This window comes from Pipra filicauda, unplaced genomic scaffold, assembly GCF_003945595.2.
Source record: "Pipra filicauda isolate LSUMZ 115617 unplaced genomic scaffold, ASM394559v2 scaffold64_size3178608_pilon, whole genome shotgun sequence".
NCBI classification, from domain to species: domain Eukaryota; kingdom Metazoa; phylum Chordata; class Aves; order Passeriformes; family Pipridae; genus Pipra; species Pipra filicauda.
In genome coordinates, this window is record NW_024104809.1 from 1505988 (window position 1) to 1530991 (window position 25004).

Sequence of the window (25004 nt, forward strand, 5' to 3'; positions counted from 1 at the left end):
GCCGTGCCCAATCAGAGGGCGGTGCGCCGCCCCGCCCCGCGCGCGCCGGCCAATGGGGTTGGGGCGCCGCTCCGCCGGACGGCGGCGGGAGGCGCCTCTCGGGAGGTGACCCGGGACGGGCCCGTGGCCACCACCGGGAGCGCGTCCGGCCCCGGTAGCGCCTCCACCCCGGCCCCGGCCTCGGCCCCGGCCCCGGCCCCGGCCCCGGCCCCGGCCCCGCCCCCGCCCCCGCCCCCGCCCCCGCCCCTGCCCGGCATGGCGGGACCCCGCGGGGGGCGGCCGGCGCGGCACTCCGCCCGGGCTGCCGGCGGCGGCGGCGTGTGCTGCTGGGCGCTGCCCACGGGGCTGCTCTGCGCCTACGGCTTCTTCTGCAGCGTGCGGCCGTCCGAGCCTTTCCTCACCCGCTACCTGCTGGGGCCGCACAAGAATCTCTCCGAGACACAGGTACGGCGGCCCCGGGCGCCTCGCACCCCCGCGGGGTGTGTCTGTGTGTCTGTCGGTGTGTCTGTGTTTAGTTTGTGGGTGCTGGGGGTCACCGCCGCCTTCTCCTTCCCGCAGGTGTTCAACGAGATTTACCCGGTGTGGACTTACTCCTACCTGGCGCTGCTGTTCCCGGTGTTCCTGGCCACAGACTACCTGCGGTACAAGCCCGTGGTGCTGCTGCAGGGCCTGAGCCTCATCGTCACCTGGTTCATGCTACTGTACGCCCAGGGGCTGCGGGCCGTCCAGTTCCTCGAGTTCTTCTATGGCATGGGGACGGCCACCGACATCGCCTATTACTCCTACATCTACAGCGTCGTCGATGTCAACCTGTACCAGAAGGTCACCAGCTACTGCCGGAGCGCCACCCTGGTGGGCTACACGGTGGGCTCGGTGTCCGGGCAGGTCCTTGTGTCGGTGGCAGGATGGTCCCTCTTCAGCTTGAACGTTATCTCCTTAACTAGCATATCCATTGCCTTTGGCACAGCATGGTTTCTGCCGATGCCACAAAAAAGCCTTTTCTTTCACCACGTCTCGAGTCAACAGCTCAGCTGTGAAATGAAGGTGATGGACTGTAAAAATGGATCGGCTGTCCAAGATCATCCTGATGTGCAGAGCGCACCTGGCTGGGAGGATGAGACAAAAGTTCCCTTAAATGGGGAGGGTCATTCAGCAGAGAAACAGGTGAGTTGTGCCCTGGGTTTTCATAAGGAGAAGATGCCATACTGATGTGGTTGTCACACATGCGTATGTGCATATATGTACATAGCAGTAGAGATGTAATATCTAACATCAAAAAAGTATCCGTTTGCTTAGCCCACTTCCTTATTTATGGCACAGGGAAAATTATTACTGGCATTCTTTTGCTGTTTGAGCATGGTAGGCTGCTCCTTAGTTTTCTGAAATTGCTCTCCATGTCTTCCAATGCTATAATTAAAATGCTCTGGGCATCAAATTGCCACTCAATGGTACAAAGCAAGGGATGTCTCTGGGGCACTAAAAATTCAGTATATATACAAATTCTGTGTGTGCTTCTGGATGCATCAGTGACTTGCAGAAAAGAGACAATTCTTCCTGCACTCTCATTTTGACATTTGTTTCTTCGACTGTTGTGCAAGTTGTGCAGTAATAAGCTGTGTAGTAATTGGGTTTTATCATATGATCCTGGAAGGAAACTAGTCTAGGAAGGGAACTGCAGTAGTTCTTGAGAGCACTTGGAGACAGACATTGATGATTTATAGATGGTCAGAATACAGATAAATTACAGGAAACACCTTTGCATAATAGCAGCTTAATGCAGCCCATGAGAGCACTGAGGTAGTGCCCTGACTTGTGGCTTTTGTAGGCTGCCTAGCCTCTAACAGAGTCACTTGTATGGAAACAAGAGTGCAGACACCCTTGTTGGGTGATGGGATGTGTTGGGTCCCACAAGGTGATGAGTGAGCAGCCTCCAGTTTGGAGGCCCAATGTGTGTGTGTAGTTGCCTGCTGGGCAGGTCACTGCCCCACTGCTCCAGGGAAACACCTGTAGGGGGATTCTCAGCAGGGGGATTTGAGGGCCTGGGGAAAGGTCAGCCTTGCTCCTTGGACAGAAGGAGGCCTTGCTTGTTCTGAGAACAAGCCAGAAGGTAAGCACGGCTATTGGATTAGTCAGCAGTGGGTATTTCACTTAGCAAGTAAGCCACAGTTAGCTGGTTTGGGGGAGGCAGCATCCAGGGCTGCTTTCAGCTTCTCCAGCTACAGCTGAGAATTAAAAGTATTAACATTCCAGGGACTTAATCCTGCCCCATCCAGCACGATCTTGTGTGAGCAAAAGTGTTTCTAACTGTGTTATGCTTGTGTGCCGAAGAACATTTGTTAAGACAAGCTCTGTGCCAGTAATGACTAACATATAACTTATCCACCCCTTTTGTTTATCCTACTCCCACCCTGTAAGAGTACATGTGGTTCCAAAGTAATGGTGAATAGTTTAAAGAAGGAGCAAGTACACCTGCGTGACTCCCCGGAGTTCAGTTATACTTGGTGCTAAGAGTTGAGACTATCGTCACACTGGTGTGTGACGATAGCCTTCCTTCCTGAGGTAACGACAACCATATCTCACGAACATGAATGGCTGTAGGAATAACTATACTGAAGAAGCACTGCCAGGTGGTAGGAGGGCAGATGGGCCTTTCTGCTTTATCAGGCACATGCTTGGGCTGAACGTGCCGAATCAGTTTTTGCAGTTTATGTGACAGTTAGTTCCCTTCCCTTGTTTTCCTGTGCCTAAACTTGAGCTTCATGTGAAATCTTCTGTGTGGGCATTATGTGCTAAGGTCACATTGTCCTCTTCCCAAGTTGTTCTCTTGGGCTTTGGAGGAATGGTCTCTGTATGCAGAACAAGAGTTACGCCATTGGCAAAGCACCAATGGAACTTCATGTGTTTAATGAAGATGCTTAGAAGCTAGTGACCCTTTAAGGGGTGGAAGAAAGCAAGTTCAGGACAGGGTTCAGGCTGTGGTCTTTGGAAGTGTTAGTAGAAACACTGTAAAATGAGTTTTATTGCTCATGGAAAATAGTCTTTCCCAGGCACGCTGCACAATTCCCCCAGGCAAAGGGCATACCGCCAAGAGCCCAAAGTTGCTGCTGCTGTCTGGAAACCACGCTGAAACTGGACCTGTGACAGCACAATGTGCAATAGCTCAGTCCTGTGACACTGCTGTGTGTTTCCCTGCAGGGAATCCAGGTTCACAGGGGCCAGAGATGCTGGGTGGGCCTTGGGGCTCTGCCCAGTCTCACATAAGGAGTCTAACTGCTCCTCTGACTCACCCAAGAAGGGTCTTGCTTGTTTGCACAGACACTGTACGTGTGTGCATGCAGCAAATGCTATCAGGAACTCTTGTCTACAAAGGAAAGACATGCTCTTTTCCTCTGGTGCTGTTGACATAAATTGGTAAAGAACAGGACTGTAACAGTGTTCATGTAAAAAGCGATTTTGATTGTTGTCATCCCCTGTTGCTAGAATTGATCTATTTTCAATTATATTTCTTAAGGGTCTGCCCCCTAGTGTGCTCTTTCTGGAGTGGAAAGATTCATTTTTTACCTCATGCCATTTGTCAGGGCACTTAATTTCATACCATTTGTCAGGAAACTTGTATGTACAGGAGCTGCCATTTGTGACAGCAGTGTCTGGTAGAAGTAGCTTCTGTTTCTCTTCAGATCCCCAGATGATATCTCTCACCTTCTTGAAGCCTTGGTGAGCTTTAACATGGGTAGAGGGTGTTGTAATGAGATTGCTTCTTTGAATATTAATAAACTCAAAATGTTAGTACCAATGAAAATCTACTTTTTTTGTGGGGAGATATACTCCTCTTTCATGTTTGTGCTACAAAATTTGGATCACGACTTAAAAGTGGCAGTGATGGTTTTTGCCTTTATGATTTAAATGGCTGACTTCTGATCCTGTCTTGTCCAAGTGGATATCGTGTCTTGTTCTTCTGTGTCTCTTCTCTGGTACCTTTCTGTTGCTCATATAACATCAGCAGTTCCTGTTCCCCGATTGGGAGAGCTAGAGATGGAGGGATGTTTGGGACTGAACCCTTTCTCTGCACTTAAGGGGATGGCCCTGGTTAGTGCAGAGACCAGTTCCTGAGACTGTGGGATGGGGAAGCTTTTTATTCATTACTGTGTGGAGGTTTGTGTCCAAGAGTGGTATTGTCACTCATCAGTGATCAGACCACCTGAAACGGGCAGTTTTGTGGGTCAGTGTGAAGTATTTATAAACAAAAACTTTACATTTCTGTCCCCTTCCTTCTCCAATCTACGCAGGAGCAGAAAGTAGACATCGTAAAGGTGCTCAAGGATCTCTGGCGGGACTTCCTGCAGTGCTACTCCTCCCGGACCATGCTCTGCTGGTCCGTGTGGTGGGCACTGTCCACCTGCGGATACTTCCAGGTCATCAACTACGCTCAGGGGCTGTGGGAGATGGTGCTGCCTTCTCATAGCACAGAGATCTACAATGGTGCCGTGGAGGCAGCCTCGACGCTCCTAGGTAAGCTTCCCTGACAGACACAGCTAGGGTGCTCAGTGTTGAGTTAGTCACTGCACACGGCTCTGATTCCTGTAATCCAGGACGTAGGTGTTTAAAGGAGCCTCCCAAGTCAGTCTTCATTCTGAAGTATTTGGCAGAAGGCTTCAGGCCTGTGGCTGGCTGTGTGTTCTTGGCTGTCACTATGGCAGTGGAGTTATGCTTGGTTTAACCACTCAGAGTCAGACTAAAGGTCCTGTGGTTTTGGTTTTCCTTCGGCCGTGTAGGGAACATATGGAGGTTTCCTGTACACATACAGCATGCAGTGAGCCATGCTTAGTCATTTCAGAACTGTTAAGAGGAGAAGCTATTAAGATGAAAGAAGTAGGTTGACTTGAAAGGGACAGGTAGGTCAGTCAACACAAACATTTGTTTATTGAGTTGTTCAATACTGTTTCATTACCACAACTAGGACAATAATTTTTCATATAGCTATCCTACCCTTAGAGAGGCTTTCTAGATATTGCTGCAGCATGTTCCTTTTCTTTGATGGACTCATTGTTCCATCATCTGCTGTGGACATCCCGTACTTGGGGGCAAAAGAAACCAAGGTATACAAATAAATTATTAGTACTTTCTTGGGCGTACTCACCTGCCTCTTGAAGTTTGGTAGGATGTTGTAGCTGGTTTATAGTTCTAAAAGCTGGTCTACAACCTGTTGGCAAGTTGATTTTGAAGACTTTGGCTATTCAGTAGTCCTCAGTGTGCTAAACCTGCACTTAAATAGCACAGTCATACACTGTTCCTCCACCCTAGCACAATGCTATGGCTCTGGTTTCTTGTTTGAATTGGCTTCCTCTACCATCCTGCCTTATTCCCAGGAAGGAAAAGAATTGGTATCAAGGGAAGGAAGACCCATAATGTGGTCAAATGTCAGCAGATTTAAAAAAATGGAAAAAAAAAAAACAAAAAAGAAAGGAGGGGTATTTTTCAAACCTTATCACAAACATCTTTGCTATAAAGGTCCTTTTTTAAAAGGCCTATGAACAATGGACCTGTTAGAAAAAAAGGTGGATGGCACTAAACTCTTGTAAAACTGGAGTTTTTAGTTTCCCATTTTGATTTTTTTTTTCTCTAGTATCTTTTTTATAAATGGTTGAATCATTTTGGGTGACGTTTTCTGAAAGCAAATTAGCCTCTGACCCTGAACTGCTCTAAAGACAGAACCAGAAGATCCTTTCAGTTGACACAGATTAATTGCTTGAAAGAAGTAAAGTTTAGTGAAGTAATAGTCACAACTAAAAGCTTGAAGTGTATATCAGGACTGGAAGGGACCTGTTAAGGATGAGCATGCAGTGACCTGATTCCCCAGGCACTAGAGCAAATGGTCTAGCTTCTGATTTCCAGTTAAAATTTATTAATGAGCAGATTATTTATCTCTGATGTCACGCCATGGTTGTATTTTAGCACAAAATCTTTGCTCTGAACCAAAGAAATCAAGTTTTTCTAGTGTTCTTGGGTAAGGTTAAGCTTTTTCTTCTTTTCTTCATCTTATTAGGTCCTCTTTGCACCAAACCTTGAGTTTGAGTTGCATTGTCTTTGAAGGTGGGTGACCGGAGCTACAGTCGGCTTTATTCAGTGAAGCCTCAGACTTACAGAAGAACATACTGTTTACTCCTCTCCCTTTAGTAGATATACCTCTCCTGGTGCATCCCAGATCTGATTTTTCATCATTTTCATCACTTTCATCACTCTTAGTTATGAGCAGTGTTTGGCAACCTTTGTGTCAGGTGGTGTTGCCATCCTTGCCTGTGTGGCCCTGCAGAAGGGTTTAAGTTGAGCACGGTGACTCACGTCCCTGTCGGCTTCCTGTCCTGGGCAAGAGAAATAGTATTCCTTCTAGGGAGGTCAGCTGACTGTCAAGCTGCATTCATGCACTTTCTTGGGAATGTGTCAGTCCTTTATCAGGTTGGGTTGTGAAACAACTGGATCAGCTGCAGGTGTCTCATGGCAGGACACAGATTGAATATCTTAATTAGGTGTCAGGCTGATACAACCCTTACACATAGGGAGAGCACAACTTCATGAGTTGCCATGAGATCCCAGAGAGTCATGTCTGTTCCCAAATTTCAGAATTGCTAAGACAAGTAGGAAGAAGGCCCTAGGACTTTACCTTCTTTTTGCATCTCAGGGTTTTGCTACAGGGGAGCCAGACTTTCAAATGTCAGTCACATAGTGTCACAGCAAGCACTGGGAAGAAGAGTTTAATGGGGGTAATAAATTCCTTTCCCTTGGCATAGCTCCCTTCTTCTGTAGTCTGCAAGATTGATGTGAGGCCTGATGGGATCACAGGCTTGTGCACACTGATGGAACACAAGGAGTCTTGGTGTGCTTGAAGGTTTTCTAAGATAATAGGGCATCTAAGGGCTACAAAGAGCTTAGATGCTGCACTATAGCACTTCTGTACTTATAATGCTGAATACAATCCTGTTTTTCACAGATCCCCAGTAAACCTCCCTTTGTCAGTAGGCTGTTTGTCTAGTTTGCTCTGTACAGCGGTGCTGTTATGCTGTTGGTTGCTATTTGGCTTGTTTGCAGAACAAGGCCTACCCCAAATGGGAATTTTCTATTAATGTAATATGTATTTAGGCTTCTCAGTAGCTACAACAGTGGTTCTGCATGAACACCTTGTCTGCTCATTGATTGCATGAAATATCACATATTTTCCATCTTGTGATCGGTCTTCTCTCCCCATCTCCCCTTCATAAAATCCAGTCAGAGTTACAAACCTGTTCTGATTTCAAAGGATTGTTCTTGCACAATCAGTAGCGCATGATTGTACCCTGTGATTAGGCTGCATCCCAGGAGATGTGGATTTCGACTCCTCTTCTTACTTACTCTTACAGCCCAATGTGCTGATGACAGTAAATGTAGGTTTTTGTGCCTCCGAGGAGAGAGCTCTAACAGCTGTGCATCAAAGTAGGTAATGTCTTCCTACCCCCCTAAAGCAGCACAAAATAATTAGCTGAGTGCTTTTGAGAACCAGGGTTTGCATTTCTCAACAGAAATTGCCAAATTGACAACACTGCCACAGTCAAGTGCAGAGAACTAAGCAGCAGTGACCTGAGTCCTGGGGCTGTGGAGAGGAGAGGAGACTTCAGAGGTCGTCAGCATTGACCTTTGTATTTTTTTTTTTGTCCTTCTGTGAAAGCGAGTGGGAGTTTACAGGGTTCCAGGCAAGGGAGGGGTCAGGAAGGAGAGCCTCTAAGGTGGTCACATTCATGTCCTCCAATCATGTTTGGCTGTCAGGGGCTGTACAGCTCCTAATACACGGTCTCCAAATTGCCCCAGCTGCAATTACTAATGGTTATGCTTTCCTTCCTCTCACAGGAGCTGTTGCAGTCGTTGTTGTGGGTCACATAAAAACATCCTGGGCAATGTGGGGTGAAGTGGCACTTGCCCTGTTCTCCTTTCTCATTGCTGCTGCTGTATATGTCATGGACACTGTTCATAACATCTGGGTGTGCTATGGATCCTATGTTGTCTTCAGAATTATCTACATGATGCTAATCACGATAGCAACGTGAGTATCTTTTTTAATATAAACTGCTCTCAATGTTACAGCTGTTGTGAAAGCGGGGTATTTTCTGTGTAACAAGAGTCTATTGCAAGGGTTTGTGTTGTGATTCTGGTTGGAAACTGAGGCCTGGAGATATATTTGGCTGGCAGCATGCCCAAGCTTAAAAGTCTTATGACACTAAACTGACTACTTTTAAATATTATATAGTGCTGTTTGGCAGGGGGATGTTTTTTACAGACATGGCTGGAGTGAAGTGTTAACAGATGAGGAGAGGATGATGCTTTGTGTTAAAGCATCAACTCTCCCTAACCTGTAAGGAGGAAAACTTCTTCAGTGTTATTTGTCACTTTGGGGAGGAAAACACTGTTGTTGAACCACACATGCATAATTACTACGAGACAGCTCAATATGAGGAGTGATGCTGAAACTGGTAACTGCAAAGAGAATTCTGGTTAGGAGGATGCCAGAGGTTATGGACCACACTGCAATGGATTGACACTTTGAGACTGCCAACATCTCTCTGAGATCAGAGTGTGTTGTATCTTGTCTGCATAATGAGACCCTTTACATTGAACTGGAGGGCAACTTCAGTAACAGAAACCCAGAGAGCTCTCAAAGTGCCGTTTTAAGGTTTTTTTGGTTGTTTGTTTTTTTTTTTAAAGTTTTGCATGTATCTAAGGTTCTCTTTTAGCTTCTAGTCCATCATGAACCTGTTTAGAAAAGTACACTATCAGTGCAAGGTAATTTAACTGTGAAAAATAGTGGACTGGTCGATGTAACTCCTAAGGCTGCATAGTTGTCTTGTCCAGAAACATTCCTCCCATTTGTGCAGTCCCTTGTTTTTTCCCTGTCCTTATGTTTCTGGTCATCCCTTTCTTTCCAGGTTCCAGATCGCTACAAATCTCAGCGTGGAGCGGTATGCCCTGGTGTTTGGGGTCAATACTTTCATTGCCTTAGCACTTCAGACTGTGCTCACTTTGATTGTTGTGGATGCCAGTGGGCTTGGGTTGGACATCTTCACCCAGGTATGACAGATGCTCTTTCCTCAATTGGTGGAAGGCAGGGAGGGAGGAAGGTAAACCAAGCTGTAAAGCTTCTCAGCTGCCTGTTTCTGGATCAAGGGTATGTAGAGAAATAATCACTGATTTCTGATATTTTAGAGGAGGAAGGGAGCTTATTTATTAACCTTCTTATAAATTTGGTAACTGCTTGGTTTAACCACTTCTTTTTATTTTCTTTTCCTCTTCTCTGCAGTTCATGATTTATGCCTCTTACTTTGCGGTCATCTCACTGGTGTTCTTGGTCAGTGGCATATTCAGTATTGTGAGAGCTTACAGAAGACAAGAGCAGATGCAAAGCAGATCTCCTGAAAGCCAGTAGTGCACCAAGCGAAGACTCTTGGTGACTACATATGAAGATGTAGATCTATTTTTAATCTCTGCCTTTTCTTCCCAAAGCAGTCACCTTAACGGTATTTGATCCATATTTATACTATATTAGTAGCACATTTTAGAAGGCAAATGTATTAGCTCTTACATAAGTAAGAACAAATATCTTCTTTCTAAAATGCCTTTCGTTCTTCTGTTGCATGTATGGATGTGCAGCAAAGAACAGTAAAGCTTTCTCAAAGAATGAGAACCCTGGGAGGTTTTAGTCTAAGGCTGTCCGTCTGCAGGCAGCTTTGTGATTGTCTAGTCAACTGCTGCTCTCTCTGTCACTGAGGTGCTGCTGCAGGGCAGAAGTGAGGGCACACTAATAGACCTCTCTGTGGAGAGCCCCAGGCCTGGGACAGGAGGTGGCCTTAGGGCTGTGCTCTGCAGCGTGGCTCTCACTGGGGCTACCCTGTGATGCTGGATGCTCCGTTTTGAGGACTGGTACACTAATGTTTCTGCATACGCACATGCTTCCTTGAGGAGCTTGTACTGTTTGTTTCTCCTGCTCCTGTCTTCTGTCACCCCTTCTGCCAGCCCATGGCTGATCATGGTGCTTCCCCAAAAACATAACTGTGTCCTGGGGCAATCTGTAACACTGCTGGACTGGTTATCAGCAAAACTACTTGTGCCAGTACCCAAAGGATTGTAAAGCTGGAGGGGAAGTTAAGAGGGAGTTTAAATAGACGAGATGCTAATCCAAGGGACCCTTAGACAACTTTGCGTTTGTCCTTTAGGGCTGCAGGTTTCTGTGATTACAGGAGTCACTGCTTCACAACCCTGGGGGCTGAACTGTTTCAGTGGGATGGTGGATGTTAGCGCTAAAAAGTAGGGTGACTTGCAGGATTTTAAGCTATTCTTTGTGGCCTTAGAGAACTGTGACTCTGGTGACTAAATAGACACCTTCAGTTGTGGTAGTTAGCACGCTGACTGTCTGAGACTTTGAAAAATGATGACTTATGGTCTATCAGTTTTTTCCCCCTTATTATAAAATGCCTTTATGGTTCTGATGGGTCTCTGTCCACTAATGCTACCTCTTCTTTCCACGTGAGCAGAACAATGAATGTTTGGAGTGGGCAGTCCTTTTATTTTGTCCAGTTTAAGCAATTTGGGACTTGCATCATGTCTCTTTTTAAAAAATAATTTATTTTTTCTAAATTGCTTCAACACTGGGAAGGAGTTGCACAGAGCTGTCCTGCGCTTGGGCACCTGGATACTCAGGTGCCATGATCAGCACAGCAGCAGATATCTGCAGTATACTGTGGAAATGGCCTGTGGACTGTCCCTGTTGCTGTGAAGGTTGTGGTGATTTTAAATGTACAGGAGAGCTGGCAAGGGAGAAGATGCAACACGTTGTGCTTCCCTCCATGCCTTCTCTTTGTGTGTTGGTTAGAGGTTCTTCCTTCTTTCAGCTGAAGAAGCAGCTTTGGTTCATCACTTGCTTTTAGTGCCATGGAAACTTCACAGCATTGGGGTTGGGAAGGTGTTTTCCCTCTGACTGGGACATTTCTCATCATTTTCTGTGAACCTGAGCCTTTATCACACAAGGTGAATGATTAATGTGTTTGGGATCTGGGGCCTGGGGACCCCTTCCAGGCTGGCTGCTCAGGGTAACCCACTCCCCAAAGCTTCTCTGTGTTTGCAGGCTGCCTCCTAAAACAGTCCCCTAAAGAGGGCTCAGCTGCACTGGCATTTACAGACGTAAACTTCAGCCTTATCCTGAAATGGAAACTTGAAGCCACCCATGTATATATTCCTTTCTCTGCTGTTTTTTGTTTTAAAAAAAAATCTGAAGCCATGAAATGCTAGCTGATGAGCTGTCCTGGTGCAGGGGTAGTCTGTCCTTTGAGTTCCTTGGTCTGATGGCAGTTGCAGCAAGGCCAGAGGAGTGGGTGTATGGCACTCTTGTCAAGTGACCCAAAGGAGCAGCTCAATTTTAATCACGTTTTTCATACAGAGAGCAAATCTTTGATGGGGAACAGCCCAGTTATTTTAAAAGCAAGTCAAAAATTAACTAACAAATTACAGCAATAGCAATGATTTGTCTACCAAAGTAATGAAACTGTGGCAACTGCAATAGAGAGGCATACTACACTGTGTACATCTTCAGGTCTGCTAATGTATGGGAGCCATACCTGGATGTTGTTCAGGTTCCTAGCTATGCTGTTGCTGTGGTGATGAGGTGACTATAGAGCCTGACTGGAGCTGTATGCAGAGTTAATGATGCCTATGAAATTCTGTAACCATGTTGACATTGTTGGTTTCTAATTGAATAGATATTTTTGTTAAATAAAACTACTCCGAGATATCCTGTGTGGCCAGTGTTTGTTTTCTATCTTGATACCTTGCTAATCCACATTACTGCTGCTTCAGGTTTTTCTGAGCATCTTTGTAACGAAGAAAACAATGTAGGACAAAACACGCAAAAAGAAGGTAGTCTTCAAGAGGCTGGTAATAACTGGCTGGCTTCTGCAGGTTTGCAGAACTCTGTGCAAGTGTCTTGTATTAAAGATTCTTAATTGCTGAACTCTAGTTCCAGTGCAGACTGGTCCAGTGAGGTAAGTCATCACTCACTGATGTAGGGTAACCCTGGTCAGGATACATCAGTCTCACTGAGGGTGACAGCAGGGGAGAGCAGGTGTAGGTTTGCCATGCAGGAGGACCTTTCTATTTACATTGACCTATTTACAAAATTGAGGCCTTAAGGAAGAAATGCTGTAAGTTCTGCATCCTGGCATACCCGCACTTGTCTGCCTTGGAAAGCTGTCCCTGCGTTGTGCTTCTAGATGTCTTGCACCTCATAGTACAGGGTGGGCTGGAGGGCAAAGTGATCTCTGAGTACCTGCTGCCAGTTTGATGTAGGTTGGTGTGGGTAGTAGTCCAGCAAGCCCTCTGCACAACCCGAAAGGCAAGAGAAGAGGGGTGTTCTGGGGAGGAAAGGGGGAAGGGAGGCTTTTTTAGGATTGTTTCCTTCAGAGCTTTATTGCGAGGCAGGAAGGATAGGACTGTCGGCATGTCAAATTTGCTCTGACTTTCATTCATCTGCCGTCCCTGGGTGAATGCAGGAGTAAGCTGTGCAGGGATGAGTTTGACAGTGTGAGGGATTAAAATCTCTGCTTGTATATGTCAGGAAGGCAGCTAGTAGCTCATACAGGCATATAGCATTACCCTCTCAGGTGGATTCAAATGTTTCACATGCGGTGCTGGTGCAAGGTGCTGTGACAAGAACCCTGAGGCTGCTCCTGACTTCAAGAGAAGCAAGTCCACATCAACTGTGGCAATCCTCCTTGCTCCTCCCATCGCATCCTGCCACATCGTGTACAGCTGAGAGAGCTGGAGAGGGACACACAGCTGCTGTGAAGGAGCTGAATTTCTGCATTGGAGATACAGCATGCAGTGCAGTTTGATGGAGATGAGATAAATACTACGCACAGCTCTGCCTGGGAAGCTGTGGCTGTTTGTTTGTTCCAGTTGATGCTCTGGGCTGCTGGAGGTGAGTGTTACTACTGAATCTGTGTGTCCTGCATCAGATCTTACCTGCTGGTAAGATCAAGACAGTATAATTCCTGGACTAAAGCTAAAGAGGGGGTTTAGTTCCTGGGATCACTGTTACATTGAGATGTGCTGGGCTTGTTCTGTCCAAAAAGCAAGAATAGTAAGAGCTGCCAAAGGCTGCTGTTTCGGTAGCAGCACCCACTGCTGTCCCTCTGGGCTAGCACTGGCTGTGAGAGCCCACCAGGGCATGGCAGGGCTACACTCAACCCTGCTGTGGCTGTGTGCATGTGTGACACAGCTGGCTGCTCTGGCGGTGCTCTCAGGGAAAGGGAAGGGCTCCGTATGGAAGGGGTTGCATTTTCTTCTCTGTTGGTGTGATCGCAGCCAAGTACTGGGAAAGAAAGAGGGAATTTGGCTATGGAACTGGGAGCTTTGGACCCTGTTCCCAGTGGCTTCTAATAGTGTCAACTGTTTCCTACATAACATACAAAGGTGGTAAGGTGCTTGTTCACCATTACTCTGGAGGTGTTATGCAGCCTTTCTCTGTGAAATGTACTCTCTCTGCATGAAACAGTGTTCCCTGAACAGTGTCTGATGCATTAGTGACATGGAAAAGATCAGCCAACATGTCGGGGCTGGTCCTTGGAGCCCTGCACTGCTTAGCTGCTGTTTTCATAGCATTTTTCATAACCATTCTCTGTAGCTTCCTCACAGATGGGAACATCTGAAAACCTACATTTAATGACATGTGGGTTAATGAATGCATGCATGAATTTAGGTTGACCTCATATCATTAAGTTATCATTACCAAGCATCACAGCTTGATATTCAGACAATGGGGTCTAATCCTTGTCTTAATCATGCTGATTTGTTATTAGTCAAATAAAGCATCTCTTGTGAATAAAAGCGTTAGCACTGGCTTTTAAGCTGAAGCATAGTCTTATGAAAAAAGCAGAGTGGAAAGCTTTGGTATTGTGCCAAGTTCTCTGAATTTTAGTGTGCTATAAATTTGTCAATGACACCTATCTATAAAATGTGGAAAATCAGAAACTCACCGTATTGTCTGCAAGGGTGGGATAACTGCATGCCCTAGATGAGGTCAGTGGTTGAAGTTATTCCGGGTATAGAAAGAACCATTGCCAAGCAAGAACCATACCCAAGTGTTATCTCCAGTAAATATTAGGGAGTCCTTCCAGCCCACTGGAAACAAAACATGTTTCTCTTTCTTGCTATATGGTGTAGGATAAGCAGAAATCCTGAGGTAGTGGAGTCCAGCCTCCTCCCATGGCATGTGGCCTATGATGACAGATGTCTTCAGAGATCTCCTGAACCCCACCTTGAAGGGGTTTAGCTTTTCTATCCCATGTGACTGAGTGAAAGGGTAACTCTACTCAAGTTACTCTGAGAGTTATCAAAGCCCTGGCTTCGTGGCTGTTTTCTGCATGTATTTTCTTCCATTAACATTAACCCTTTAGTACAGCAGGGATCCTGCCCTCTGAGGTCTGTGGCCTTGTAGACTGTCATCCTTCACTTTGCTGTGCCAGTGTACTCATTTCCAGCTGGGAGCCATGGCTGTGTGAAGAGAGTGTGGTAGGCACCATGTCAGTACTGCCAATGACAACTCTCTCCCTCCACCCCCGGGGGGGTCATGCTGCCGTAGCCCAGGGCCACATTCTGGCAGGAGGGCTGAGGAGGGTCATCCCCCAAAATATGGTGCTGGGAAGCATCTTTTGATGCTACATGAACCTTGGTCACCCTGGAGAGCTGCCGGCAGCTGCTTCCCCTTGCAGGGAGCCCTGCGTGTGCTCCATGGCGAGTCTGATGGTCACAGAGCTTGTTGGGGACCTGCTGACCACAGGGATGTGGCATCCAATACCCGTGGGGGCTGTTCAGTCCCCCACAGAGGAGGCTGTGATGTGCCACCTCCCCCTCAGCTCTACTGAGGAGCCTGACACCTCTGCCAGCTCCCTGGCCCTGAAGGTAAATTGGGGTGGGGTTTTTTGTGTGGTTGTTTGTTTTTTTTTTTTTTCCCGACGGGAATTAATTCAGGATGTTTTCCTGATTTTCTTTGTTTCTTTTTTTCTCCCCGTTTCCAAGTTCTAGGAGCAAAGTGTGGTTAACACAGAGAGGTGTTTCTCTGGAGAGTCACTGCTTGTCTGTCATTAGCTGTGAGGCACTGGAACAGCTTGCCCACGAAATTGTGGATGTCCCATCCACGGAACCACTAGAGGCCAGGATGGGGCTCTGAGAAAACTGGTCTAGTTGAAGGTGTCCTGCCCATGGCAGAGGGGTTGGAACTAGATGATCTTTAAGGTCCCCTTCCAACCCAAACCATTCTGTGATTCTATAATTCCGTGATTAACAAAAGCCCGAATTCTGACGCTGCTGGCTCTTGCGCTGATCCGATTGCTCATCATGAATAATACAACACAGAAACTGAGGCTCTTCCCTGGCAAGTGCATAATTTAACAGCATCCAAGGGCTTTCATCTGGACAGGGAGAGCCGCCGGCCGCTGTCCTGGGGAGGGGGGGATGTCCCCCGGCGCCCCTCAGTGTTCTGCTTCCCGTCAATTCCCAGGCGTTAAAGGGAATTGTGTCACACGGAAGGGGGGGACAAGGAGGGGGGTGGTCGCGGCGCGGAGCCCCGTCTCCATGGCAACGGGGCGGTGGCGCCTCTCCAGCGCCGTGCCCGGCGGCGGCGGGAGCGGAGCGGGAGGAGGCGTTTGTCCCTCGGGAGCCGCCGTGCGCTGACCGGCGCCGCAGGGAGGTGAGGGGGGGGGCGGCCCCGCTGCTGCCACGGCAACGCCGCGGGCGGGCGGCGGCGCCTCCTGTGCCCCGGGCCGGGCAGCGGCGGGACCCGGCGGGACCCGGGCAGCGGGCGGGGCGGCGCGTCCGAGCGGAGCAGGTGGTGCTGGTGAGGAGCTTCCACACCGCAACAGCGCTGGGCTCGGGTTTGCGGGTCTGTGTGCCTGTAGGGGGGTGTGTGTGTGTGTGTGTACGGTTTAGCGCGAAGGGACAAAGCAACAGAAATCCATCGCTGTATCCCGCCTTTTGCTGTGGCGGTGCCTGAGTGTAAGCACGTAGAGGTGTCACTAAGCTGTGCGGAACAGTCCCCCCCCAGACACACCCCGGTTAGAACAGAAGCAGGTGGAAATGAAGGTCTGAGATTTTCTGAATACTTTTGGTCCCTCTTAAAGCTGAATCACTTTAGTTCATGAGACCCTAAATAGAATAGCAGCTGAATCCGGATTTTCTGGTGCCATCAGCATAAGAAAGACATGTTGGAGCAAGTCCAGAGGCGTCCAGAAAGTTGATCAGGAGACTGAAGCACCTCCGCTACAAAGACAGGCTGAGAAAGTTGGGCGTGTTCAGCCTGGAGAAGAGAAGGTTGTGTGGAGACCTCATAGCACCTTCCAGTATCTGAAGGGGGCCTACAGGGATGCTGGAGAGGGACTCTTCATCAGGAACTGTAGTGACAGGACAAGGAGCAATGCGTACAAATTGAAAGAGGAGAAATTTAGGATAGAGGAAATTCTTTACTGTGAGGATGGTGAGGCTGGAACAGGTTGCCCAGGGAGGTTGTGGATGTCCCATCCCTGGAAGTGTTCAAGGCCAGGTTGGATGTGGCTTTGAGCAACCTGGTCTACTGGGAGATGTCCCAGCCCATGGCACAGGGGGTTGGAACAAAGTGATCTTTGTGGTACCTTCCAATCCTTAACTTCTGTGATTCTATGAAACAAGGACGTAGAAGTGGAAATTCACTCTTCAGCCATGACTGCTTTATCTTACAATAGAAGTTGATTTTTATGCTGCTCCCCATTATTATACTCTAACTAAATGAATTGAACAGTTTTCAGTGTTTGTGTTGAGTGCCACAGGCTAATGTGAATGTGTTTTGTTAAAGGCACAGCTCAGCTGTGCAGGTTTTTTGTCCGCTTACCATAATGATGAAGTCATGGAGAAATAGTTCTTTTGTGCTCAATATGTATGAGAGCAAAGTAACCTCTATTAAGAACCCAGGTACATGTCACCACCCAAACCAACGATATTTGTGAAGGAAAGAGCATTTTCCAGCAAAAATCATTACATGTCATATGAGGTGGTGCAGGAAAATATCAAAATAGACATGGTGTGGAAAGCCAAGGCAACAGTCTGAAAGAGCTCTAAAAACTTAAATTCTGAGAAATCTAGCGTGAACGAGTGACTGGTGGCAAGTGATAGCTTAAAAGAAGTGAAAAATAAAAAACTGCCAGATTTTCTTGAACAACATATGGATCGAAGAAAAGAAAGACCTTTTAAAAGTTTCTGTACAAGTTTGCAGCAAAAAATGCCCAGCTCTATTACCACTTTTTTCTCTTAGACAAATCTTGACTGAATTTTGAAGTCTAAAAGAGCACTCTTCCTTGGATGAAAGGGTTTTTACAAAATGCATTGCAAAATGCATAGACAGATTGGAAACTCCAGGTGCAACCCTTTTTGATTCTGTGGTTCTATGATTCTGTGATTCTTGTCTGGAAGGGCAGGATGGTCATACGGCAAGAGCTGTCTTGCTGTTCCAGGGCCATCCAGAGCCAGAGCTAACTCTTACACCCATATTGTGTTGCCATAAGCTAATGCTCATATCATAGAATCATAGAATGTTAAGAGTTGGAAGGAGCTTTAAAGATCATCAAGTTCCAAACCCCCTGGCATGGGCAGGGACACCTCCCACTAGACCAGGTTGCTTAAGTTCCCATCCACCCTGGCCTTGAACACTGCCAGTGTTGGGGCATCCACAACCTCCCTGGGCAACCTGTTCCAGTGTCTCACCACCCTCACAGTGAAGAATTTCTTCCTAACATCTGTCCTAAATTTCTCCTTGTTCAATTTGTACCCCTTACTCCTTGTCCTGTCAAAACAATCATGATTGTCCTGTCAAAACAAGTATGTTGTAAATGGCATGGATTTGTCCTACTAGAGAGACACTCAGAAGTGGCACCTTCCAGCCATAGCAGAGGGTACAAAGAGGACACGAACGTTCAAATAATCAAGAGGGTTTTTTTCCATGTTGCTTTTGTAAACAGTAATAAACAAATTAGGGAGGGAATTATGAGTGGTTAAAGCTGTCAAAGGAGCAGGATCAGCTCTCTAGGCTGGTGAGTGTCTCCACGTCTTTTGTGTCTTTAAGATGGAGACAGATGCCTCCTACTGAGTGAGCTGAGCCGAGGGGTAGCAGGCAGTCAGCCTGGAGCACCAAGCACCGGCTTTTAAGCAGTCCTTCAGGAGCCGATGGCATCTGTGTGCTAGCAGTCCCAAGATTGTTTAAAAGACTCAGTCCTTATAGTAACTCACCTTCAGTTTTGTCATGAGTATGACTATATCCAGCCCGACTAACAGCTTAATGAGTATTTCCCTTTGTTACCCTACTCAGAAATTCAAACCAAAGCTGAATATTTTTCTCAGCAGTCTCAGGTGGTATCTGCGTAACTTTATTTGCTCCCATTACTAGTGGAGGGGATGTGGTTTGAAAGCTGCTGTAAATGCTCAGGCACTCTAGCAGGAGGTTTCTGTCAGGAGTCCAGTCAATGAATGTCTTATTTTAATATGTCGTTATGAGAAGCTTTTTGGTAATTTGATCTAATGTAAGCTGTGGCTCACATGGTTCTTCTAGGACTTGTAAGTCACCTCGATTTGCTTTAACTCAAATCTTCTCCTAGTAGCAGGAGCTGGAAAGGCCAAAATCATTCACATTTATAAACCATCAGTGATCCTTAGTCCTGATGTGCTGTGGCACTGTCTAACGTGGTTGTATTGATACTGCTCACAAATTTGATATGAGTGCCAGAGGAAATACCAATGTTCTATATTTGTGTGCCACTGGAGTTTTAAAACATTTTATTCTCTCTCCTTTTTTGTAGTACTACTCTAACACATCACCAAAATGAGTGAAAAGGAAGATCAAGGAGATCCAGCAGATATCAGCGATTTAACAGAAAATGTAGAATATGAGGATGATTTTGAAAAAGACCTGGAATGGCTAACCAATGAAGAAGAAAAAGAAAACCTTGTTGAAAGAGAGGTATTTGTTACATTAAATGCTACTTGTCTTATATGGAAGACAAAATTGAGTAGTATTTGGAATCATAAGCACAAAATTCAGTATCATTTGAAATGTGTAGGTACATTCACTGAACTTTGACAAGGAAGGTTATTTGGGATTGTAGTGAAAAACATTTCAGTGAACTAACTGGTTTGGTTTTAATTGCCTTAAAACAGAAAATTCAGTGTTCATTGAAAATAATGTTTGTTTCAAAAGTGCTTTTGGGTTCCTTTGTGCAACACTTGTTCAGGTTTTATGCTATTTTACCCTTGTTTTTATGCACAAGCCATGGTTAGTTAAAATTTGTGCAAACGTGAAGATGGAGAAAATGCAAGAGAGTTGTTAGTGCCAAAAAAAGCTGTTAGTATATACACTATTTGACAGCCTTGTTTAGAATTAGAGTAGTTAGTACTGCTGTTCTCTGTTGCTGTTTCTTTTCTCTTTCTTTGATACTGTTCTTTGTTGAGAGAAGAGACTAGTTTATTTTAATTTTTTTAGACTCCTGAAGAAAATGAAGAGGATATCGAAGAACAAATTCTTAAAGCTGCAGACAGCTTTGAGGAAGTCATTGAAGAAATTGAAGAAAATCTAGATCAGCTTTCAGAGGCAGATGTAAGTGAGACAGTGAGATACTCCACCAGTGAAGAAAGTTTGGAATCCAGGTCAGATACTGGACAGGAGGGCTATGGGTCTGATACCAGTGGAGAAAGCTCTACCCAGGAATCCAAGCTGGGAAGCCAGGATGAACTGAGTGAGATAGCGGATGAAGAAATAAAGCGTTACATCTTAGAAAAGATTGAAGAAGCCAACAAAGAGCTGGAGAATCAGGCTCCTGTGGATCAAAACAGAGAACGGAGGTTAAAATTCAAGGATGAGTTGGTGGATCTTGAAGTTCCTCCTCTAGAAGATTCTGGAGTTTATAAAACTGACTTTGCAGGAGGAGATGATGTTTCAAGTGTGCTATCTCAGTTGCATATTTCTAATGACATGGGACAGGAAAGCACATCCCTTTCACCACGTGCTGGCATAGATGAGGACATGACAGATGGTAAAATCCTAGTGGAAAAAGATGGGAAGTTTGAACTCTTAAGTTTATGTGATATTGAAAGCCAGGGCTTTTTGCCCCCAATAAGTGTTTCTTTTACTGATATTGAAACTCACCATGTGTCTCCAAAATCACACTACAATTCTTTTGGCACTCTCTCTCAAATAAAGGAAATACCTCCAGTAAGACCAGGAGCACGTTCTTTTTCTCCTAGTGAAGAAGAGTGTGTGTATTTCCCTAAGCCTCCATCTAACTCTAAGTATCGTCCAAATTCTGCTGTCAGTGCTGCAAGAGGTCTAGGAAACCAGAAGAATCCACAGAGGACTCAGTCTGCAGATGTGTCCGTGAAAAGCTCCACTTACACTCTTTCTCCCAGACAAAAAGAATTACGGAAGCAGATAGAAAAAAGGAATGAAAGACTGAGGAAAGAGGTAAAGATATAGAGACACAGTGACCATCCTGTTCCTCTGCATCACAGAGATCATGTGCTCAGGGCATTATTCCATTTTTCCAAGATAAAAGAGTTAGCAATAGCAATAATAATAATAATAATTCTCTGAGATTTGTGTAGAATCTTTCAAAGCTCCTTTCCCACAGAGTGGTGTAGGATCATGCCTTGCTCAGAGGAGAAATTAAGTCTTTATTTAATATGTCCTTCATAGGTAGGCTGCTTTCTGCTATACTATGCTTACTGCTTTTGCTTATTGCCTCTACCTAGGTTCTGTTACAGTCCCACTATTCCTGGAATTTAGCACTTGGTGTCACATCTCCACAGATTACACTGCAATGCAGGAAATTTACATTAACCACAGGTTAATGGCAGGTTCACAGCTGGGTGCTCGTGAAGTATGAATTAGGCAAATATATGGGAGATTGTTCAGTCACAATATAAAATTTACACGGGAGAATGACTGTGAGAACCCTTTTAATTCTTTCTCAGCTCCTTACTCAGAAAAAATTTAAGAGAGAGTCAGCCTCTGACAGCTGTAATGAGGACTTCAGAAATCTTTACCAAGGATTTAAAAAACTTAGATGTTTTTCTTCTCTTTGCATTATGATGATACAATTACAAAAACATAACTTGCTTTGTATGCTCTATAAAAAGAGCCTGAAGCATCTGCCATTTTTCTGTGCCATGATGTACTAAGTAAGCTGGCTAAAGTAGCTTCCAAGGTTGCTTTCTATCCGTGGAAATGGGTCTAGCCTGCTTTATTTGAAAAGGTTGCTGAGGCTTAGCTCAGTAATGAGGGGTATGAAGTGTGACGAGCGATTGATGTGTTTTCTTTGCACACACAAGACTAGATCTCGACACCATGCTGCGTGTATTTAAAGTAAAAGGTGGTGTGGTGGAGGCAAGGAAGGTTATTTTCATAACAGCATGTGCTAAATTTCTTCCTTTGTTGGCTGACTTACAGAAAGCTAAGGATGTGTTACCTTATTTCTTCATTCTTGAATGGAATTCTTCCATTCTGTGATGGATCTCACAGGCGTGAAACATTTCTTGACATTACTGGAATCCATCTGCTTTATTTTGGTGGGGTTTCTTTCATTCCAATAAATTACAAATTGTAGGTTTAGAGGATAATCTGGAAGTTGTGTGTAGGTAGGAGGAATGGCATATATTTGCAAGAAGAATAGATTTCTGCAAGTGTTGAAATGAGTACGGATTGTAACTTTTGTGTCAAAGAGAGTAAATCCTGGTAAAAAATGTCCTAATCAGCTTCCTGAAGCATTCATTGAAAACTTTTCTCCTCCTTGTAGATACTTCTTTTCAGCTAAAACGTGATTAATAATTAAAAGAAACTTTTTTACATTTTGAAAAAAATCAGTTCATTTTGTAAAAAATGTTTCATGTTGAAAAAAGCGCAAAGCTATTAATACTCCTTAAGTAAACATATTACAACTTCACATCCAGAAAAAAGTCCTTTTTTATAAGGTAGTGCCTGCAATCCATAGGTAGTTAAATATCCTCTAGGGTTTAGTCACCCATCAAGCCTGAGAGCTGCATTCATTTTTAAATTGCATCAATTTGAAGTGATTTTAAGCCAATCTGAGCTATTGGGCAGACTTAATTTTAAAAGTTTTCACCTGATGCTATTTAAATGTCTGTGAGTCGAGATGTATCATGGAAATTGAGGTAATCACAAAAAGGATTAGACTGAAAGCATCTGAATGTGTCATGAACCGCAGAAGTGCTCCAAGTTATTTCTTCCTAAAAGTAGTATCAGCTATGATGCAGTCTTTGAGTATTCCCGTTTCATTGGTGTTTTAGTGTGTCTCTCATATAATTCCAGTGGCTTATTTATTGCCTGTGAAGGTCTTTGCAGATTAAGATGATTCTTTTAAAAGCTAAGTTTATTCACCTTTCATTCCACTTAAGGAAGAAGAAAGACAAAGGGAACTAGAAGAACAGAAGAGAAGAGAGAATGAGATAGTTTTTAAAGCTTGGTTACAGAAGAAGAAAGAACAACTGCAGGAAGAAAAGCGAATTCGCCGCGCAAAGCAGCTGGAAGAGTTGAGCATCAAAGTAAGATCTTCATAGGGTAAAGCTGGGGTCTACAGTGCTCTTGTTAAATAGGAAAACCAAATTCTAAACCTGTGTTCTTAGCAAAGTGTATGAAAATTTACAGCGACAGGGAATGTTCTTGTTACATTGTTTTCAGTGAAGAGCCAGATAGACTTGCATGTTTAGGGTTGTTCTGCTTGGCAGGGTGGCTTGAGTCGTGGGAGTGGCATACATGAACTTAACTATAAAATCACAGGGGATACAGTGATACTCCTGTTTATCAGGACTTGGGTGAACCCTGCAGTGAACAAGCACCCAGAAAACTCTGGGAAGCATTTTCCTAGCCATCAGAACTTGTTGGCAAGCAGTTAACGCACATGACCTGATCAAAAGCTGGAGATTCAGATACTGTTCTTAAGTTCCTCTGCATTGCAGTGATGGGTTTGAACAGCTAATTTCAGTATCTTTTAAACATAGCACTTTGAATGCTGGCTCATGTATATATCCCATGCCATATTAGCATATGCTCTAGTTTGCTTATAAAGTATGTTTTGTGGAGGGGAGATGCCAGCAGAGTTCAAAAAAATTATTATAATGTGATTAATATAAAGATCCTTTAATGATAAGCTATACGTATACATGTCTTTTTTATTAACTAGGAGAGGAATAGGGATCCAGAAGCAGCCTACAATTTATGGCTTAAAAAAAAGCACCGAGAACACATGAAAGAAAGACAGATACAACTTTTGAGACGCCAAGCTGAGGAACTTGCCTTTTTTCCAAGGACAGAGGAATGCGACAGAGCTTTTAAAGAGTGAGTTGGGTCATTCCTAAGGAACCATATCTGAAACTTTTGTAGTCTATCAGCTTGATACTGTAGTTATGGTACATTTTTACTGCTGAAGTCCTTACTGTTTTGGGGGGGCTTTTTGCATGAATATGCCCTTTTAAACTTACTTACAGTCTAGGGGGGGCTTTTTGCATGAATATGCCCTTTTAAACTTACTTACAGTCTAGCAAAAATACATCAATTCCTTTATGTTGTTAGTTCACTGTTGTGAAATTACTTGTCAGCACCTGAGCTGAAATAGCAAATTGCTTTTGCTAAAAAAGGGATCTTCTCCCTAAACCCTTTTTGCCTGCTTTGGAGCAGGCTTGGACTGATTCAGTCCATTAAATGAGTATAATGTTAATCTGCCTTAAGAAAGTGGGGGAGGTAAAGATAGGTGCAGAAGCAGGAGAATTGGGGTGGAAAGGTAGTGCCTCCTGTGTCTGGGTGTGGCAGCTTTTAGACTGTCTCGGCCATGATACCTAACCTTACCTTGCAGGACAGGGTGACTCCAGTTTTGGGGGCGGTTGGGGGGGCAAGTCTCCTTTGAATGGATGATGTAAAACTTTAAATTGCAACTGCCAGTACTTCTGGTCCTCTTTCTCTCTCCACAGATGGCTCAGAAGAAAGAGAGAAGAAAAACGAGCAGCAGAACTAGCTGCTAAAGAGAGAGTAAGGCAGCTTAGATTAGAAGCCAGAAGAGCAAAGCAGATGCGGAACATCCACTGTATTTAGTTTAGAGCCAAAATCCTTTCACTTCACAGACCATTACAGCTGAAAATTTGATGTAACCACAGAGTTCTTGGTGACAGTCTTCTTAATTTTTATGGCTTGAGTTTTTGCTCTTTACAGTAACTGACGTTTTGTGGTGTATTTAAAGCTTTCAATTGAGTTTAACAATTACCTTCAGTGACAATGATTTTCCTATTTATTTATTTGTAATTTTGTTGAAAAGCCTGCTTTTATACATAACTCAGGGATCTTCTTGGTTTAACCAAATCTAAATGAGTGCAAGATCTATATATGAGGGTGGCAAATACACATTCCCATCTTTTAAAGGCACTTTATACTTAACTCCACCATGAATTCCTGGATGCAGGCTGTTATGTAAGATGTTGGATTTTTGCTGGATTAATATTGCTATGTGCTGCTGCTTGTGATGAAGGCTGTACCAGGTGTTATGTTGCTGGAAAATCATGTTTATTGTACTACTTCCTATTGATCTACTGACCAGCTCTAGACCAGAGGACTATTTTCTTTTTAAGGTTTAAGGAAAGTGGTCATTGAAGGCTAACATGTAGGTGAGCGTGCAACAGTTTGTAAAACTTATTTCTGTGAGTCAAATTCAGTAGTTTTGTATTCCATGGAATTAAAAGGTGGTGCAATTTATGACCTTTCCTAATGTTAAGGAAGCTAGGTTCCCTGTATAGATGTCAATGTTTGCTAAATTTATTATAATAAACTACGTCACCTAAATTGTGAACTCTTGACAGAGAACATGCCAAGGTCACTCATGAAATCATAAAGTCAGTGAAAGAGGAGGAACTTTCTGTCC

The 25004-nt window shown here is 44.7% G+C and overlaps 2 protein-coding genes across 2 annotated transcripts; both read left to right on the forward strand.

The window, feature by feature from the left end:
• Positions 1-255: 255 nt before the first annotated feature.
• On the forward strand, positions 256-11803 carry SLC19A2 (solute carrier family 19 member 2). The gene is made up of 6 exons (XM_027727624.2): positions 256-444; positions 559-1164; positions 4287-4509; positions 7876-8068; positions 8949-9090; positions 9320-11803. The coding sequence occupies exons 1-6, from the start codon at positions 256-258 to the stop codon at positions 9443-9445; spliced, it is 1479 nt and encodes a 492-aa protein (XP_027583425.2). The 3' UTR covers positions 9446-11803.
• Positions 11804-12790: 987 nt separating this feature from the next.
• Positions 12791-24922, forward strand: CCDC181 (coiled-coil domain containing 181). The gene is given in 7 exon segments (XM_027727565.2): positions 12791-12988; positions 18888-19048; positions 19568-20545; positions 22495-22641; positions 23280-23434; positions 24064-24169; positions 24171-24922. Coding segments are annotated over 6 exon segments (1581 nt in total). The 5' UTR covers positions 12791-12988; positions 18888-18910; the 3' UTR covers positions 24228-24922.
• The last annotated feature ends 82 nt before the right edge of the window (positions 24923-25004 follow it).

Bases quoted from the DNA above. Each gene is read 5' to 3' on its own strand.
- SLC19A2 (XM_027727624.2), top strand. From the start codon at position 256: ATGGCGGGACCCCGCGGGGGGCGGCCGGCGCGGCACTCCGCCCGGGCT. The intron at 445-558 runs GTACGGCGGCCC...TCCTTCCCGCAG, and splicing joins AGAATCTCTCCGAGACACAG to GTGTTCAACGAGATTTACCC. The intron at 8,069-8,948 runs GTGAGTATCTTT...CTTTCTTTCCAG, and splicing joins ATGCTAATCACGATAGCAAC to GTTCCAGATCGCTACAAATC.